Raw genomic sequence first — 21,018 nt, 5'->3', positions numbered from 1 at the left:
TATATATATATATATATATATATATATATATATATATATATATATACTTCAACTTATTTATAGTTAATTATTATATTATAATTTATGATTTTGTGTTTCAAACTTTATCATACCCGAGATGTTATAAAGAAGAATGCACAGTAAAACAAAATCATATGTAAATAGTTGGTTTGGGCTGCTCGTCCTTAAGAATTACATGCAAAATAATTGTACCGCTTTCAGCACCTAAAATCGGAAACAATCATACCGCCAGGGAGGTTAAAGAGAAAGTAAACTTCAAGCTATAATTTGTACCTATAGGTTAGCCTATAATAGGGCTTACCTATACATTGCATACAGCCGATGACGTCATCAGTGCATGCGCTCTGAAGGAACGGGCACCCGTGCCATTCCTTCAGATACCTGTGCTGTGAATGAGGGGTCCCCTGCGCTTGCCCAGGAGTGATGTCATCACGGCTCCTGCCTGTCACACAGCCAGAGTCCGCGAACCCGGAAGGAAGCCCGGGAGAAAATGGGCGCTGCCCCAAGCGATTACATCACATAATTGGAGGGCTTCGTTTTCAGGTAAGTGTCACATAATGTGCTAGTAGGTGAGGTATAACAGCACATTATGCCTTTACCTTGCAGGTATAAAAGAAAAAGCTACCAACGGTTTACAGCTGCTTTAATATCTCTTGATTTTTTTTTTTTTTTTTACCCCCGCTGGATCATAGTAGACCATGCATTATAGGTTTTTTTTGCTTTCCTCTGGATTAACTGTGGGTATAGGGCTCTGTATATGGAGGTTTCCTTTTTTCTATTTATTTATTTTTCTATTGGTTGAACTGGGTGGAGTTGTGTCTTTTTTCAGTGTAACTGTATCTACGTAAAACCCCCTGTTGTAATTCTCTAATGATGTCCACAAGACTGCCATCCTGTGTTCTTGAGTAGGGTAGGTTGTGATGACAGGGTTTCAATAATTCTGCCCAGCCGGAACGCACCGTAGTGTTTAAAGCCACACAGTCCTCTTTTCTGTTTTCGATGTGTGAAGGTTCTCCTCTCTGCCACACTGTATAGGTCACAGGAGTGCCATCGCTCCACTCAAAAAGCATTTCCATCTTTAAATCATTCAGTCCGAGCCAAACATCCTTTCCATCTTCTATAAGACAGTGTTCAAACAGTTTTGTTATTTTTATAAATGGCAGTGGCATAGGAGTTTTTATTATTAATAATACTCATTTTTACCAAAAAACACTTGGAGGACTTTCTATTATGTCTGTTCTCCTCACGGAGGCACCCCCCCTTTCACCTCTTTGCAAAGACTAGAGCCACAAGCACTTCCAACAGGACAAATCCCACTTTAACAGCATTGACCCAGTCACATAAGGGGTTAAACAGGAGGCATTCACTAGTGTAGCACTGCCCCCATAAGGACTGCTGGGTATTCACTACATGGGTCCCCCTGCTTACCAACACACTGCCACAAACAAGTGCAATTTTCACATTCCTCTTGGCTCTCACTTCAATACAGTCCAGGGGTATTTGGTTGTTTTGTTGTTTATTTTGTAATGGGGATAGGAGAAGGAAAAGTTGGATACTCCAATTTAATTATTCACAATATCTGATGACTTCTATCTTCTCTACTTCGCTTGTAGGCATGGAACAGCCAGGCTGTTAATTCATCCTGACACTTTAGATGAATAGGGATTAAGTCTCTTGCTTTTCTTCAAGATGACTTGGTGGACAATCTCTTATTTTATCTTCAGGACACTCTCCCTAGAAATCCTCTTTCTGCTGAAACCTGTCCACTGACTATCCTATGATCAGGGGTGGCCCCCCTCATTTCAGGCCCCTTCCACGAGTCCTTGTACTCAGGATCCTGCAGCCACAGGGTCTCCAGTGTCTCCCCTCTCAGTCAGCTTCCCTAGACCTCTGGGTTCAGCTCATCTCAACCGCCTCTGGCCCTCAGGATGTCCTCATGCGACCGCATGGTGCCTCTACAGAGGAGGAGGCAGCTGCCCCTCCCTCTGGGACTCCGCTCTCCAACGAAAGACCCTGAGCACATCTGCTCTTGGCTTTTATACAGGATCCCAGCATGCACCCAGGCAACCTGCCCTCTGCCAAGCATCAGGACTGTATCAAAATCCTATGCACCCATTTGTCAGGTTTCCTCCCACTGTCTAACATGCCTCCCTATTGGACCAGCGTGAAACACTCTCCAGACTGGATGAATTGCATACTGACCACACTGAGCAGACCTCACTAACAGATCCTGCTCTCTGGTAGGCAGAGAACAATAAAGATTTACCTTCAGCCCCTCTGGTAAGCAGGCAGAGCTCAAAACTATACACTCTCACTAGCACCTACCTAGGAGGGTGCTACACTAGGATCCCACTTCCAAGTCTCTACTCACTGAGGTTAATTTACTTAAGGAAAAAACTGTGCACTTTGCAAAGTTGCTCCAGAGCTTAGTAAATGAGCAGAAACTCTGCTGATTTCCATCATTCAATCATGTGCAAGCAAAAATGCTGTTTTTTTTTTTTTTTTGTATTCCTTGCATGTGATTGGGTATTGTTTGCAAAGCGAACCTTTACCTCATTTACTAAGCTCTGGAGCAACTGCCCTTTGCAAAGTGCACAGTCTTTTTGCCTTTAGTAAACCAACCCCACTGTGTCACCAGATAATTGTATACCTCCTGTCCAATAGTGGCTAGACACTATACCATGAATTTTGCAGGCTGGATTCTCAGTGCACACCCTCTTCTAAATTAAAACTTCCAGGAAAAATATAGGCTGCCCCAGCTCCTCCTGAATTAGGACCTTGATAAACTCTCTGTAATAGGCCGTCAGCTCTCCTTCAGCTGGCACCTTGATGAGCTTTCTGCAGGCTTCAGCCAGCTCCAAGCCTCCGGCTATTAATGGGCTCTCTCCCCACCTTCTGGGCACAACTACCAAGGGATTGGCTAGAGTTCCACAAATATTCAAGCTGAGGGTCTGCCTCTTCCAACCCACTACATTATAGAGTCTACTAGAAAGCAGGGAGTATTAGTTGTGGCTGCAGCCTGTGAGACCCAGAACAGCCAAAAAAAACCACACTCTGCTCCACTGGATACAGAGAAGCCAAAAATACTAAATTTACCTTAACCTTACTAGCAACCTAGGGGAACGCTACAAAAAGAAAACTGATGCAACCACCACATCTCATGATTGGTAAGCTGCTATATATTCCATTTTTTACTCTTTACTCTTACTTACCAAACTCAAAGATTGAATTAGCAAAGCTGGATTCCTCAACATTGTGCAAGCTCGCAAGGTCCCCTTCTTCCTTCCTACAAGACACCTTTGCATCCTGCCAAGCCTTCTCTTCTTTATACAGATGATAACAATAGCCAGCATAGGGGATCCAGATTGGTGGACAATTGATGGGCTCAGCGTCTGTACCAAAATATAAAAAACATTTTAGGTATACACCATATTTGTAAACCAGTGGATTAAACAACTACTTCGCACTCATTTGCTATACCCTAGTTATAAATCATGTTTGCCACCCGGATCTTATTCAGCATACATCTGGATTTCCTATTCCTCAGTGGTAAATGTAGCTCTACATTTTACCAGTAGTAGGTCACAAATCATAGTTGTACCTGTTAATATTAAATATGTCTCTAAATATTATGTTGATATATCTAATTATAGGACTGATTTACAAAAGCTGACAAAATAATAACTTGTTTTAGATGGTATTGCTCTTTATGATCCCTATTGAGGAAATGTCCCCATATTTACTGTACCCATGACTCCAGGATAAGGAATAAATGGAACAGAGGTCACTGGGACAGGAAGATACAGACAATAGTAGCCTTACAAAAGGTTGTACCTTTCTGATGCCTAATTTATGGCCCTTTTCAGTCATCATATGACCCATGTACTGCAGCAACCAATAGTCATTGTTCTCTTTACATACAGTATCTCACAAAAATGAGTACATCCGTCACATTTTTGTAAATATTTTATTATATCTTTTCATGTGACAACACTGAAGAAATTACACTTTGCTACAATGTAAAGTAGTGAGTGTACATCTTGTATAATAGTGTAAATTTGCTGGCCCCTTAAAAAAAACTCAACACAGCCAATAATTTCTAACCTTCTGGCAACAAAAGTGAGTACACCCATAAGTGAAAATGTCCAAATTGGGCCCAAAGTGTAAATATTTTGTGTGGCCACCATTATTTTCCAGTGCTGTCCTAACCCTCTTGGGCATGGAGTTCACCAGAACGTCACAGGTTGCCACTGGAGTCCTCTTCCATTCCTCCATGATCACATCACAGAGCTGGTGGATGTTAGAGACCTTGCGCTCCTCCACCTTCCATTTGAGGATGCCCCACAGATGCTCAATAGGATTTAGGCCTGAAGACATGCTTGGCCAGTCCATCACCTTTACCCTCAGCTTCTTTAGCAAGGCAGTGGTCGTCTTGGAGGTGTGTTTGGGGTCATTATCATGTTGGAATACTGCCCTGTGGCCCGGTCCCTGAAGGGAGGGGATCATGCTGTACACTCACTACTTTACATTGTAGCAAAGTGTAATTCAGTGTTGTCACATGAAAAGATATAATAAAATATTTACAAAAATGTGAGGGGTGTACTCACTTTTGTGAGATAATGTAGGTGCTCACTTAGAGCCAGTGAATGAAAAAAAAAAAAAACATTCTGCATTGGTTTCTGAAAATTAATCAGTTTGGTTTATTTCTTTAATGTTTTTACTTTGTTTTCGGTGCTTTCTGTCCTCTTTCCTATGAATATTTTTTTCTGATACAAGTAAAAAAACTCACCATGCCTCTTACTAATTACCTTGGACTGTCTACTTTCCAAAAAAAGGTCATTTGGGGGGTATTTGTACTGTCCTGACATTTTAGGGCCTCAAGGAATGACATACGTACAGTAGGCAGTCAGTATATCAGGTGTGATCAGATGTGATCCATTTTCAATGATTGGCATGAAGACGCTATAACTTTCAAACAGACCAAATAATATACACTGACTTGGGTTATGTTTATCAAAGAAATGTAGCAGTATACATTTTGGTCAAAATGTATGAAAAAAAAATGACTTATTAGAAATTATTAGAAACTAAGAAAAACTTTTTTTTTTTTCTATTTTTTGTTCACTTATAGCGAAAAAAATAAAAAGCCCAGCAGTGATTAAATACCACCAAAAGAAAGCTCGATTTACTGTATATGAAAATAGTACTCTCTGCATGCACAGAACACTGTGTGTGCTGTGGATGCATAGAGCAGTGATTTCCCACGGTTTGGCACATATGGGGTAACGGGGTTGTTTTTCCCACTTCCTTAACGTTTCTCTTTCTTTTTTTTTTTCACAAGGCACGAGCGAGTTGTGGATTAAACAAGTAGTGATTTTTGGTGGAACATGTGTTGGTGCATATGGGGTAAGGGGGTTGTTTTCCCCACGCCCTTAGGGTTTCGCTTTTCTGTTTTTTTTCTTTTGTGTTCCCTATCCCACTTGAATGGAGCGGAGAGAGACTCAGAGGAATGGTTTTGAACAAAAGTGGGGATTTCGGGAGGAGGGGGAGGGGGAGAGAGGGGGGGAGGGAAGGAGAGGAAAAGGGTTAAAAAAAGAGAAAGAGGACATCAAGGAATGTGATATTGGTGTATGGATATATACATGAAATAGTTTATTTTTGGTGTCTGTGGTGTCTGTGACCTCCGCTAAATATGAACCTAGGTTCTTGTGGATAATAACCTATCTAGATCCAAATAGTTAAAGAGGGTAAGATCTAGAGATGTGGTGGAATTTAGAGATGGGAAGCTCCACCCCCTTTTTTGTTTTTTTCTGTTGTGTTTTTTTTCCTTTTTTTGTGTTTCTCCCCCTCTGGGGATGTAGATATCCCTTACCATCTCAGGCCCAGAGAGGAAAGGGACTTAGAAGGTGGGTTTGAATAAATTGGGAGAAAAGTAAGGAGGTGACAGGGATATAGACTTATAAATATGCAATGGTATCATTTTGTATAAACTCCTCTAAAGTTGAAATTTAGACGTATACCAGCGGTACCACACTTTAATGCGTCCCCTTTTTTCTTTTTTTCTCTGTCATTATATGGAGTTATACAAGCTCCGCAGGTGACCTGAGAGGGCTACAGAGATGACAAATAAAAAGTCCATTATTTGTCATCTCTCGAATGCAGCTAGATCATTCATGCATCCCTCTCAGTTGGAAGAAACAATCCTCTCTAACTATTGTGGAATGGATAAGGAAGGTAGAAGAAATATAGAATAGAAGATCTTATTATGTCAACTCAACATAAAAAAGAGAGCTATAATAAGACATGAGGGTCTGGACCTACTCGGCTAGGAAGAAGAATGGTGGCCTGTCGGGCCAATTTTTCCAATTCCTGGGTGTTTTCGCCTATGGTCATTGGGAGGGAGAGGTTGGTGAAATTACTATACCACCCCTTTACTCTCGTCCCCCCTTTTTTTTTCTTCTTCTCTATCTTCTTTTTTGTTTTCTCTTTTCCTTCCTCTCGCTCTATAGGGATGGGATTATTAGGAGAGTTGATAACTCCGGAAATGTGCGATAGCGGGTTGCAAGGGGTAAGAGGTATATTGACATTTTCAGTATTGCTTACATGAGATCAGTTTAATAATGATATATGAACTTACTGTGATATACTGTATGCAGGTTTTTTTTTTTTTTTTTTTTATTATTCTCTTGCACTTCCGCTCCTGTTTATGCTGTGTCCTGGTGTATTTCATGTTTGACTATGCTGTATAATCCCTTTTTAAAAAATCTTAATAAAAAGTATATTTGAAAAAAAAAAATTATATGTTCTATTAAAAATGATGTCATTGTCTACCATTTAAAGCAAAATAGTACAGAGGACTTAATGTTAATAATTTATTTCCTACCAGACGGAGGGCTGTAGGAGGTGATGTTTCCCTTTTTACAGATGTATCCCAGCCTTTGAGAGCATACTTTGTTTTCCCACTTCGCATTTTTATCCGGCTCCAGTGACCCACAGTTCTTCCCATCTTCTGCTGATGGGTTTCCTAAAGGAAGAGGCAAACATGTTCTATATACAAACACTTTAAGAAAATCATTTGCAATGATTGCATAATATATATAGTAAGCTCAAATAAATGAAATAAGTGTGCCTTTGTGATAAAGTACAAAATAAATGCTATGTTTTGCCTTTAACTGAATGATTCAAGCCAATAAACCATAAAAGTGAATATGGTGGGTAGGAAAGTGAGCTGATTCAATATAGGGTGTGCTGCTACCTTAGAGTGTATGTTGTAGAATATGTAAAGAAATCAGGTGCGCTGCCCTAGTGCATATGTGCAACATACAAAATGATGCAAACAAATAAACCAAAAATGCAATAATAATGCAAAAAAATGAAAACGTATGCAATTCGTGTAAAACAAAAAATATCCAGAAGGTGACTAGTGATACACCAATGTGCAATAAACGTCCATGTTATAAGTCCATAAATAAAGTGCAAAAAATGGTGACATAAACTTCCAGCTTGGGGAAAGGTGAACTGTGATTGGAAGGTGCAAAGTCCCACCACCAGCTTGGCCTCTTACCAGAAGTTAAACGTTAAGGGCATATATGAATATGACCGCTCCAAAGGTCATGCAGCCAGGTAGAAAAGTTCCCAGAAATACAGAAGGCACTCTGACACACTCGTGCTCCCTAGACTCTTACCGGACAAAAGCCAAACAAGAAGCCTGGTTCTATGGTGATGAGTGGTCCTGCCGGGGGTTACTGGACTCTAGGATGGCTGATGTAGTTGCTTGTGTCCAAGAGGAACAGACCCAGTCAGAAAGCCTGACGAAAGAAGATCCTGCCAAAGGTGACTAGACTCTGATTGGCTGCAGTAACTCCTTAGTCTGGTTGACCTCAATAATAGGGGACACAACAGAGGGGACCGCAATAGTGCATTACCAACAGTAGATATTTATTAAAAACAAATGGTTGCACTTACAGTTGTGAAGACAATAATAGCGAGTTCCCTCACGGAGGAGCTGTATGGCGGGGTCCGCCTGCAGTGCGGACCGCTGCCTGGTCTAGATGTGATGACGTGGCGCCTCCTCTCTGATGCGTTTCTCCCGATAGGGCATCCACTTAGATAGGAGCTACCCGTTCAGGCTGATTGCCCGGGTCTCCCAGTTGGACGGGAGACCCAGACGAGCAGCGGGAGGCGGCGGGAGGGGGCGTCCCTTCCCGCTCCTTGTAATGACAGCCTAATGACATCGGTTGTCATTACAAGACAGCCGACCGTCGGCTATGGACGCCGGTACCGGGGTGATGCCTCTAGCTGCAGGCATCACTCTGGTACAAGCACTTTCCGAAATATATCGGGGAAAGTGCATATCGGCCCTTGATATATGGGCTTTGCCGATAATCGGTCGATCACTAACACAAACACAAAAAAGAAGCGACACAGAAAGCAGGCAGCCACCAACTGTAAAAAAAGCTTGCAGAATCCCAAAGGTTGCTGATATGCCTTTTTTGCTTTGCTTGGAGTTGAGATGCAGAACAGAGAAACAAAATTAGTAAGCGGCTCCTGGGGGTGGGGGGGGTATTGCTACATTGGGAAAGTACTGTGTCGATCCTTGGAAACCTTTCTGAATCTGGAATGTATACATATATTTACACAACTGAAGAACAGGGTGGGACTGAGCATGAAGTTGAAGAGTTCAGTTATTAATAAGCCCTGACATTCCGGGTTCAGGCGACTGGCCCCCCGATGACAATCACCAGCTCTGCCCACCAATCACTGTGAGTCTCTACTTCTGAAGCCTACTGAGATATGTGATGTGGATATTACAGAAGGCTGTGGGAGCATTGACGTGCTATTCTTGCCTAGGCAGATATGGCAGTTGGGGAAAGGGATGGAAAAAAATAAAAAAAGGAGTAAATAATAGAAAGAAAAAAAAAAAAGCTGTGCTTTGCATTGCGAAGGAGGGAGGAAGTGCAGTGGCAAAAGTGGATTTGCACAGTGAAGGTCTGCTTTAAAGCCTCATTCATATGGGTGCTAAAACCCGTAGACTGTGAACGGGCCAGTTATTTATGCGGGTTGAGCCACCACCATATGCTGCGTGCAGGCAGTCCATGTAAGGGTACAGAGACACAGCAGCTGCAAGGGCACAGCTGCTCCCCTAATTTGACAGGAGTGTGGGTAAATGACCCTGAACGCACACTGTTTCCATAAAACATCATTCATCACACAGATGGAAGCTCTTTTTATGTGTCTGTTTTTTGCTTTTGGGTGTACCATTTGGAAAAATAACCAGTGTTGATCATATGGATGGAAATAAAGCCTGCCCCAAATCAACATTCTGCTCCGGCAGATTCCAAACAACATGCTAGCCACTACACACAATGCAACAAAATACTCCCATATCCTTTAGACTTTACTGGAGTAAGAGACTACTAACTGAAGAGAGAATTTAGCATCAATAGGTGGTTTGATATTTGGAAAAAGAAATGGCAAGAACCTATAACCTGATGTTATGTAAGTCTATTGGTAGCCTTTATCGTGACTGGAGTTCTCTCTTAGATTGTGCATACAGTAAAATCTTGGATTGAGAGCATAATTTGTTCCGGAAACATGCCTATACTCCAAAGCACTCTTATATCAAAGCAAATTTCCCCATAAGAAATAATGGAAACTCAGATGATTTGTTCCACTACCATTTATTCATAAGTCCTTCAGTTTATAGTCCATATAAAAAGATTATAGCAATGTAATAGGTTGTGTAACCATAAAATGTCCATCCACAAATGGCGCCTCCACAAGGTATTAGAAGCAAAATCCAGCAGGAGCTATGGAGTATAAAAGAGAAGAGAGGTGCCTCTAAATGTAGCAATATGTTACATTTAATGAAGGTTCAACATTTACTGTAGCAACTCACATGGTTGATGATTAAAATAGGCACATCTAAGAATGCAGGCATCCGGGGTAAAGCTGTCCACATAGACCATCCCCTGCACTGCCGGCTCTCACCGCTGTCAGTCTGCAGTCATGACCGGGAAGACCACCCTGCAGTAGAGCGATCTGAAAGCGAGGCTTGAAGCGCAGTGTGGAAGGGATGACGTAGATGGCTGTGCGGAGGATGCTCCATGTGGACAGCTTTACCCTTGATGTCTGCATACTTAGATGTGCCTGTTTTAATCATCAACCATGTGATTTGCTAAATGTACCTTTATTAAATGTAACCATATTGCTACGCTTAGAGGCACCTCTCTTCTCTTCTATACTCAGTTGTGACATGACACTACTTGTATAAGACCGCTTGTTTTTTAAAAAAAAATTTGCTTGTCTTGCAAAACGCTCTGAAACTAAGTTACTCTCAATCCAAGGTTTTACTGTATAGCCCTAGTGAAAATGCTTATTTATTAAATATAAATAGACAGAGAAGTGACTTAAAATGTGCAGAAGCTAACAATTTACCTGGAAGCCAGTTGAGGTATCGGAATGGACTTCCATCGTTCCATTTCCAGCCTGCGTTTAGGTCCAAACTATTAAGCCCCACCCATAAGGGTGTTTTTGTATCACTGACTAATCCTACAAATAAAAACCACACAACAGATTGTGAAAATATATTAGCAAGAACCTTTTTAGAATTCTTTTGTCTAGAGCAATCAAGAGCTAAAATAAATTAGGAACCCTAGGACACCTATAGTATAGCTTACCATACATGTCAAACGTATTAATAAACTAAATATGAAATAATAATAATGTACATATTACCATATATACAGTTAGACAATAGAAAAACATACATTAAAAATGTATACATTTAAAAAAATGTTATTCAAAAATTACAAAGACCTATTTTCCCTTTAAGGTTGCCATGAGATGATAAACTTGGGTAGGTCAACTTAAAGTCTTTGTCTTTGAATGCCACCAGATGCTATTGGCTAACCGATCTCAGGGTAACTATTTGAATGAGGTGCTCGTTTAGTTTTACATAATTTTGGCATAGCTGACCAATGATCAGGTCCCAGGACAGTTACATTGTGCCTGCAAGTTCCTCATAGGTCTATGGCCAAAATAAAATTAATCTGTGTTTACTTTAAAGCTAATCAGCCTTAGAAAGTCAATCAAGGTGAACACCTAAAGATGTCTTTATAAATGGCCACTAAACCCTCATACACATGGTAAGAATATCGGACTAATGATCGTCCGTTTATTTTTTGCATTCTAGTCTCATATCGAAACCTAACTAAAGGTTACTAAAGTCACGAAAATTATCGTACGACAGAATACAACTTCGGAAGTGATGTAATGCATCTTTTAATTTCCGATCATGCGTCGTCTTGGTCATGCAATTTTTTTCATACAAATAGCATACTAATTACATGAAAATCGCTTGTTCTGTTATCATACAAGGACATTTTTGTGCTAGTCCCTTTGGATATTTTTGCAGGAAGTGTTGTGATCAGCTCTCCAAAGCTGTGTACTAACGATCAGATTAATAGACGATTGCTCCAAAAGTCGTATTTTCCATCCAATTTCCCCATTGTGTATACTAGGCTTTACCTTGTGTGCCCTATCGGGAGTCCTGAGGTAGACGAAAAAAATATCAACTTTCTAAAGCCATTCTTGACTCTATCCCTTACTATTTTCCATTTCTTATTTCATTGTTTAGTTAAGAGCCTCAATGATCATTAATATGGTTTGCAAGCTTGGAGGTGGTTAGGACAAACTCAATTTAAGGGACCAATGTCTATGTTTTTTATAGTAGAGCTACCCATTTCAGAGCTCCCAGGGTCATTTAAAGTATGATAGAAATAGAGAGAGACTACCAAAAGTCTATCAGAGAACACAAAAAAATACTTATTTGATGAAAATAGTAACATAGAAAACTATGAGTTATATTTTTATACTGCATTTTTAAAGATCATGTTTTTAAATGTGGGCTTACATCCACAAAAATTAATTTTCAAAGTTCCACAGTGAAGAAAAAATATTCCTTTCCTGCCATCACAAGTTATTACTAGTGTTGAGCGAACACGGACTGTATTATTCGTGTTCGTACCGAATAATTGGATTTTTTTTACCCGAACACGGACACGGACACTTTACTGTATGTTCGGGTAAAAATCCGTGTTCGGTCGTTTTATTTCCGGGTTTTGCATGCTTTGGCGCTCTTTTCATGGCGGGCTTTCAACAGCCAATCAACAATCGTTTAACTGGTGTGCCTTAAGCCATCCCAGCCATGCCTGCAAATGTCTTAGTAGCTGTGATTGGCCGTCTGAAGCATGTGACCAAGTCTTTATAAGTTCGAGGCAGCCGCCGCAGCAGCGTCATTCTGCTGCTTAGCTAAGGGACAGAGCACACATCAATGTGCTGGCTGCTGATTAGGGAAAGATAGGCAGGAAAAAACCATTTGTGTCCGGATAGAATTGAGGGACAGGTCGGAGTGTTTAGGCAGGGCGAGTTGTAGGCATTTTAGGGATAGAGTCTGCTGAATTATAGGGTCAGTGTCTTCTACAAACTACAATCGATATTGCTGTGTGGGGGGTGGGGTGAATCTGCACTCAATCCTGATCTACGATCTCTTCTCAATCCTGTTAGGGACAGAGTCTGCTGAATTTTAGGGAAACTGTGTTCTACAAACTACAATCGATATTGCTGTGTGGTGTGGGATTGGAGATAGGCAGGTGTCAGTGATCCACATCCATTTTTCTGTGTGTGAGCTGCAGTGAACACAATCTTTTTGGGCTGCAGTGAACACAATCTTTTTGGGCTGCAGTGAACACAATCTTTTTGGGCTGCAGTGAACACAATCTTTTTGGGCTGCAGTGAACACAATCTTTTTGGGGTGCAGTGAACAAAATCTTTTTGGGGTGCAGTGAACACAATCCTTTTTGGTGTGCAGTGAACACAATCTTTGTGGGGTGCAGTGAACAAAATCCTTTGTGGGGTGCAGTGAACACAATCTTTTTGGGGTGCAGTGAACAAAATCCTTTTTGGGGTGCAGTGAACAACATCCTTTTTGGGGTGCAGTGAACACAATCTTTTTGGGGTGCAGTGAACAAAATCCTTTGTGGGGTGCAGTGAACACAATCTTTTTGGGGTGCAGTGAACACAATCTTTTTGGGGTGGAGTGAACAACATCCTTTTTGGGGTGCAGTGAACAAAATCCTTTTTGGGGTGCAGTGAACAAAATCATTTTTGGGGTGCAGTGAACACAATCTTTTTGGGGTGCAGTGAACACAATCTTTGTGGGGTGCAGTGAACACAATCTTTTTGGGGTGGAGTGAACAACATCCTTTTTGGGGTGCAGTGAACAACATCCTTTTTGGGGTGCAGTGAACACAATCTTTTTGGGGTGCAGTGAACACAATCTTTGTGGGGTACAGTGAACAGAATCTTTGTGGGGTGCAGTGAACACAATCTTTGGGGGGTACAGTGAACACAATCTTTTTGGGGTGCAGTGAACACAATCTTTGTGGGGTGCAGTGAACACAATCTTTTTGGGGTGGAGTGAACAAAATCATTTTTGGGGTGCAGTGAACAACATCCTTTTTGGGGTGCAGTGATCAAAATCCTTTTTGGGGTGCAGTGAACACAATCTTTTTGGGGTGCAGTGAACAAAATCCTTTGTGGGGTGCAGTGAACAGAATCTTTGTGGGGTGCAGTGAACACAATCTTTGGGGGGGTACAGTGAACACAATCTTTTTGGGGTGCAGTGAACACAATCTTTGTGGGGTACAGTGAACAGAATCTTTGTGGGGTGCAGTGAACACAATCTTTGGGGGGTACAGTGAACACAATCTTTTTGGGGTGCAGTGAACACAATCTTTGGGGGGTACAGTGAACACAATCTTTGTGAGGTGCAGTGAACACAATCTTTGTGGGGTGCAGTGAACACAATCATTGTGGGGTGCAGTGAACTCAATCTTTGTGGGGTACAGTGAACACAATCTCATACTTCTGAAGATTTGAGGGTGCTGCCTGTTCCATACTCCCCCTACTCCTCATCTAGCCTTTTAGGGGTACAAACAATAGTAATTGGGGCCTAGTGTGGTTGTGTACGTGTGATATACATACACTTTTTTTGGATCATATTTTCTATTCCGCTATTTAATCAAAAACCTTTGGGGATCAGTTAAATTGGGGGATAGTCTGTGTTGGTACGTGTGAGAGAGATCCACCTTTCCAAGTTGTTGGGGTTCATCTCATACTTCTGAAGGTTTGAGGGTGCTGCCTGTTCCATACTCCCCCTACTCCTAGCCTTTTAGGGGTACAAACAATAGTAATTGGGGCCTAGTGTGGTTGTGTACGTGTGATATACATACACTTTTTTTGGATCATATTTTCTATTCCGCTATTTAATCAAAAACCTTTGGGGATCAGTTAAATTGGGGGATAGTCTGTGTTGGTACGTGTGAGAGAGATCCACCTTTCCAAGTTGTTGGGGTTCATCTCATACTTCTGAAGGTTTGAGGGTGCTGCCTGTTCCATACCCCCCCTACTCCTCATCTAGCCTTTTAGGGGTACAAACAATAGTAATTGGGGCCTAGTGTGGTTGTGTACGTGTGATATACATACACTTTTTTTGGATCATATTTTCTATTCCGCTATTTAATCAAAAACCTTTGGGGATCAGTTAAATTGGGGGATAGTCTGTGTTGGTACGTGTGAGAGAGATCCACCTTTCCAAGTTGTTGGGGTTCATCTCATACTTCTGAAGGTTTGAGGGTGCTGCCTGTTCCATACTCCCCCTACTCCTCATCTAGCCTTTTAGGGGTACAAACAATAGTAATTGGGGCCCAGTGTGGTTGTGTACGTGTGATATACATACACTTTTTTTGGATCATATTTTCTATTCCGCTATTTAATCAAAAACCTTTGGGGATCAGTTAAATTGGGGGATAGTCTGTGTTGGTACGTGTGAGAGAGATCCACCTTTCCAAGTTGTTGGGGTTCATCTCATACTTCTGAAGGTTTGAGGGTGCTGCCTGTTCCATACTCCCCCTACTCCTCATCTAGCCTTTTAGGGGTACAAACAATAGTAATTGGGGCCTAGTGTGGTTGTGTACGTGTGATATACATACACTTTTTTTGGATCATATTTTCTATTCCGCTATTTAATCAAAAACCTTTGGGGATCAGTTAAATTGGGGGATAGTCTGTGTTGGTACGTGTGAGAGAGATCCACCTTTCCAAGTTGTTGGGGTTCATCTCATACTTCTGAAGGTTTGAGGGTGCTGCCTGTTCCATACCCCACCTACTCCTCATCTAGCCTTTTAGGGGTACAAACAATAGTAATTGGGGCCTAGTGTGGTTGTGTACGTGTGATATACATACACTTTTTTTGGATCATATTTTCTATTCCGCTATTTAATCAAAAACCTTTGGGGATCAGTTAAATTGGGGGATAGTCTGTGTTGGTACGTGTGAGAGAGATCCACCTTTCCAAGTTGTTGGGGTTCATCTCATACTTCTGAAGGTTTGAGGGTGCTGCCTGTTCCATACTCCCCCTACTCCTCATCTAGCCTTTTAGGGGTACAAACAATAGTAATTGGGGCCTAGTGTGGTTGTGTACGTGTGATATACATACACTTTTTTTGGATCATATTTTCTATTCCGCTATTTAATCAAAAACCTTTGGGGATCAGTTAAATTGGGGGATAGTCTGTGTTGGTACGTGTGAGAGAGATCCACCTTTCCAAGTTGTTGGGGTTCATCTCATACTTCTGAAGGTTTGAGGGTGCTGCCTGTTCCATACTCCCCCTACTCCTAGCCTTTTAGGGGTACAAACAATAGTAATTGGGGCCTAGTGTGGTTGTGTACGTGTGATATACATACACTTTTTTTGGATCATATTTTCTATTCCGCTATTTAATCAAAAACCTTTGGGGATCAGTTAAATTGGGGGATAGTCTGTGTTGGTACGTGTGAGAGAGATCCACCTTTCCAAGTTGTTGGGGTTCATCTCATACTTCTGAAGGTTTGAGGGTGCTTCCTGTTCCATACTCCCCCTACTCCTCATCTAGCCTTTTAGGGGTACAAACAATAGTAATTTGGGCCCAGTGTGGTTGTGTACGTGTGATATACATACACTTTTTTTGGATCATATTTTCTATTCCGCTATTTAATCAAAAACCTTTGGGGATCAGTTAAATTGGGGGATAGTCTGTGTTGGTACGTGTGAGAGAGATCCACCTTTCCAAGTTGTTGGGGTTCATCTCATACTTCTGAAGGTTTGAGGGTGCTGCCTGTTCCATACTCCCCCTACTCCTCATCTAGCCTTTTAGGGGTACAAACAATAGTAATTGGGGCCCAGTGTGGTTGTGTACGTGTGATATACATACACTTTTTTTGGATCATATTTTCTATTCCGCTATTTAATCAAAAACCTTTGGGGATCAGTTAAATTGGGGGATAGTCTGTGTTGGTACGTGTGAGAGAGATCCACCTTTCCAAGTTGTTGGGGTTCATCTCATACTTCTGAAGGTTTGAGGGTGCTGCCTGTTCCATACTCCCCCTACTCCTCATCTAGCCTTTTAGGGGTACAAACAATAGTAATTGGGGCCTAGTGTGGTTGTGTACGTGTGATATACATACACTTTTTTTGGATCATATTTTCTATTCCGCTATTTAATCAAAAACCTTTGGGGATCAGTTAAATTGGGGGATAGTCTGTGTTGGTACGTGTGAGAGAGATCCACCTTTCCAAGTTGTTGGGGTTCATCTCATACTTCTGAAGGTTTGAGGGTGCTGCCTGTTCCATACTCCCCCTACTCCTAGCCTTTTAGGGGTACAAACAATAGTAATTGGGGCCTAGTGTGGTTGTGTACGTGTGATATACATACACTTTTTTTGGATCATATTTTCTATTCCGCTATTTAATCAAAAACCTTTGGGGATCAGTTAAATTGGGGGATAGTCTGTGTTGGTACGTGTGAGAGAGATCCACCTTTCCAAGTTGTTGGGGTTCATCTCATACTTCTGAAGGTTTGAGGGTGCTGCCTGTTCCATACCCCCCCTACTCCTCATCTAGCCTTTTAGGGGTACAAACAATAGTAATTGGGGCCTAGTGTGGTTGTGTACGTGTGATATACATACACTTTTTTTGGATCATATTTTCTATTCCGCTATTTAATCAAAAACCTTTGGGGATCAGTTAAATTGGGGGATAGTCTGTGTTGGTACGTGTGAGAGAGATCCACCTTTCCAAGTTGTTGGGGTTCATCTCATACTTCTGAAGGTTTGAGGGTGCTGCCTGTTCCATACTCCCCCTACTCCTCATCTAGCCTTTTAGGGGTACAAACAATAGTAATTGGGGCCCAGTGTGGTTGTGTACGTGTGATATACATACACTTTTTTTGGATCATATTTTCTATTCCGCTATTTAATCAAAAACCTTTGGGGATCAGTTAAATTGGGGGATAGTCTGTGTTGGTACGTGTGAGAGAGATCCACCTTTCCAAGTTGTTGGGGTTCATCTCATACTTCTGAAGGTTTGAGGGTGCTGCCTGTTCCATACTCCCCCTACTCCTCATCTAGCCTTTTAGGGGTACAAACAATAGTAATTGGGGCCTAGTGTGGTTGTGTACGTGTGATATACATACACTTTTTTTGGATCATATTTTCTATTCCGCTATTTAATCAAAAACCTTTGGGGATCAGTTAAATTGGGGGATAGTCTGTGTTGGTACGTGTGAGAGAGATCCACCTTTCCAAGTTGTTGGGGTTCATCTCATACTTCTGAAGGTTTGAGGGTGCTGCCTGTTCCATACTCCCCCTACTCCTAGCCTTTTAGGGGTACAAACAATAGTAATTGGGGCCTAGTGTGGTTGTGTACGTGTGATATACATACACTTTTTTTGGATCATATTTTCTATTCCGCTATTTAATCAAAAACCTTTGGGGATCAGTTAAATTGGGGGATAGTCTGTGTTGGTACGTGTGAGAGAGATCCACCTTTCCAAGTTGTTGGGGTTCATCTCATACTTCTGAAGGTTTGAGGGTGCTGCCTGTTCCATACCCCCCCTACTCCTCATCTAGGCTTTTAGGGGTACAAACAATAGTAATTGGGGCCTAGTGTGGTTGTGTACGTGTGATATACATACACTTTTTTTGGATCATATTTTCTATTCCGCTATTTAATTAAAAACCTTTGGGGATCAGTTAAATTGGGGGATAGTCTGTGTTGGTACGTGTGAGAGAGATCCACCTTTCCAAGTTGTTGGGGTTCATCTCATACTTCTGAAGGTTTGAGGGTGCTGCCTGTTCCATACTCCCCCTACTCCTCATCTAGCCTTTTAGGGGTACAAACAATAGTAATTGGGGCCCAGTGTGGTTGTGTACGTGTGATATACATACACTTTTTTTGGATCATATTTTCTATTCCGCTATTTAATCAAAAACCTTTGGGGATCAGTTAAATTGGGGGATAGTCTGTGTTGGTACGTGTGAGAGAGATCCACCTTTCCAAGTTTTTGGGGTTCATCTCATACTTCTGAAGATTTGAGGGTGCTGCCTGTTCCATACTCCTCCTCCTACTGCTCAACCATCCTTTTAGGGGTACAAACAATAGTAGTTGGGGCCTAGTGTGGTGGTGTACGTGCGAGATACATACACTTTCTTTTTGATCATATTTTCTATTCCGCTATTCAATTAAAACCTTTGGGGATCAATTCAATTGCGAGATAGTCTGTGTCGGTACGTGTGAGATCCACCTTTCCAAGTTGTTGGGGTTCATCTCATACTTCTGAAGATTTGAGGGTGCTGCCTGTTCCATACTCCTGCTCCTACTGCTCAACCATCCTTTTAGGGGTACAAACAATAGTAATTGGGGCCTAGTGTGGTTGTGTACGTGCGAGATACATACACTTTTTTTGATCATATTTCCTATTCCGCTATTCAATAAAAACCTTTGAGGATCAATTGAATTGCGGGATAGTCTGTGTCGGTACGTGTGAGATCCACCTTTCCAAGTTTTTGGGGTTCATCTCATACTTCTGAAGATTTGAGGGTGCTGCCTGTTCCATACTCCTCCTCCTACTCCTCATCCATCCTTTTAGGGGTACAAACAATAGTAATTGGGGCCTAGTGTGGTTGTGTACGTGCGAGATACATACACTTTTTTTGATCATATTTCCTATTCCGCTATTCAATAAAAACCTTTGAGGATCAATTGAATTGCGGGATAGTCTGTGTCGGTACGTGTGAGATCCACCTTTCCAAGTTTTTGGGGTTCATCTCATACTTCTGAAGATTTGAGGGTGCTGTCTGTTCCATACTCCTCCTACTCCTCATCCATCCTTTTAGGGGTAGAAACAATAGTAATTGGGGCCTAGTGTGGTTTTGTACGTGCGAGATACATACACTTTTTTGGATCATATTTCCTATTCCGCTATTCAATAAAAACCTTTCTAGGGCAAGATCTTAAATTACAGAAATATGAGGAGACCGTCAAATAAGGGCCGTGGCCTGGGTCGTGGTGCTGCTGGTAGAGCTCCTGTTGCAAGGAGAGGACGTGGTCGATCTGTGCCAGCTACACGCACAAGTGAAACACCTTCCTCAAGTGTGAGTAGGCGACAGAACCTGCATCAGTATTTGGTAGGGCATCAAACGCCCCTAGAAGTGATGAGGCCAGAACAAGTTGAGGCGATAGTAGATTGGTTTGCTGCTGACAGTGCCTCCAGTTCCTTCACATTGTCTCCCACCCAGTCTACTGCAGAAAGGTCAGAGTTGGCACCTGCAGCCAATGTCCAACCGTCTTTCACCTCACCCCCTTGCAAATCAGGCCAGCAGTCTGAGCCCCAAGCCATACAGCAGTCTCTTATTCTTTTTGAGGACTCTGTCAGCAGGGTTTCCCAGGGCCATCCACCTAGCCCTGCCCCAGAAGTGGAAGAGATTGAGTGCAGCGATGCCCAACCACTTATTTCTCAAGATGAGTACATGCAAGGATCATCGCAGCACGTCTCCGATGATGACGAAACGCAGGTGCCAACTGCTGCGGCGTTCAGCATTGTGGAGACCGACAAGGAGGGCAGGGGTGAAGACTGGGTGGAAGATGATGTGGAGGACGATGAGGTCCTCGACCCCACATGGAATGAACGTCATGCAGGTGACCTGAGTAGTTTGGAGGAAGAGGCGGTGGTCGCACAGAGCCACCAGCACAGCAGAAGAGGGAGCAGGGTGCAGAAGCGGAGCGGCCGTGCCCTAGACACTACGCCCGCTACTGCCCAACGCAGCAAGGGAACGAGCGCACCAAAGTCAGCTCAAAGGAGTTCTCTAGCGTGGAAGTTCTTTAGAAAATGTGCTGATGACAGGACACGAGTGGTTTGCACCCTGTGCAATCAGAGCTTGAAGCGAGGCATAAACCTTCTCAACCTGAGCACAACCTGCATGATCAGGCATCTAAGTGCAAAGCACGAGCTGCAGTGGAGTACACACCTTCAAAACCAAGAAACGTCTCTGGCTCATCCTGCTTCCTCTTCTGCTGCAGTCTCGGCCGCTCCAGCCACATCTGTAGTGATACCGGCACCTGCCACCCCGCAAACAGACGATCTGTCAGCAACACCACCACCTGGGTCACCAACAACCATCTCCACAATGTCCCGTGGAAGCGTTCAGCTTTCCATCTCCCAAACACTTGAGAGGAAGAGGAAGTACCCCCCTACCCACCCGCGATCCCTGGCCCTGAATGCCAGCATTTCAAAATTATTGGCCTTTGAAATGCTGTCATTCCGTCTGGTGGAGACGCACAGTTTTAAAAACCTTATGTCGGTGGCTGTCCCACAGTACGTCGTGCCCAGCCGCCACTACTTTTCCAGGCAAGCCATCCCTTCCCTGCACAACCAAGTGGGGGAAAATATCAGGTGTGCACTGCGCAACGCCATCTGTGCCAAGGTCCACCTAACTACGGATACGTGGACCAGTAAGCACGGTCAGGGGCGTTATATCTCCCTAACGGCACACTGGGTAAATGCAGTGGCGGATGGGCCTGAGGCGGATAGCAATTTGGCGCATGTCCTTCCACCACCG

General features: G+C 42.5%; 1 protein-coding gene across 1 annotated transcript in view; it reads right to left on the bottom strand.

The window, feature by feature from the left end:
* Nucleotides 1-21,018, bottom strand: part of LOC309556055 (macrophage mannose receptor 1-like) — a 256,698-nt gene that overhangs the window by 189,655 nt on the left and 46,025 nt on the right. The window contains exons 5-8 of the mRNA XM_082258349.1: nt 10,459-10,572; nt 6,905-7,045; nt 3,234-3,413; nt 981-1,138 (exon numbers count right to left, since the gene is read on the bottom strand). Coding sequence (XP_082114475.1) covers nt 981-1,138; nt 3,234-3,413; nt 6,905-7,045; nt 10,459-10,572 — 593 coding nt within the window. The remainder of the gene's footprint in view (nt 1-980; nt 1,139-3,233; nt 3,414-6,904; nt 7,046-10,458; nt 10,573-21,018) is intronic.

The sequence above is a fragment of the Pelophylax lessonae genome (assembly GCF_965119305.1).
Source record: "Pelophylax lessonae genome assembly, chromosome: 5".
In the NCBI taxonomy this organism is placed as follows: domain Eukaryota; kingdom Metazoa; phylum Chordata; class Amphibia; order Anura; family Ranidae; genus Pelophylax; species Pelophylax lessonae.
The sequence above is the reverse complement of the archived record's forward strand: the minus strand, read 5'-3'. Positions and strand labels throughout refer to the sequence as shown.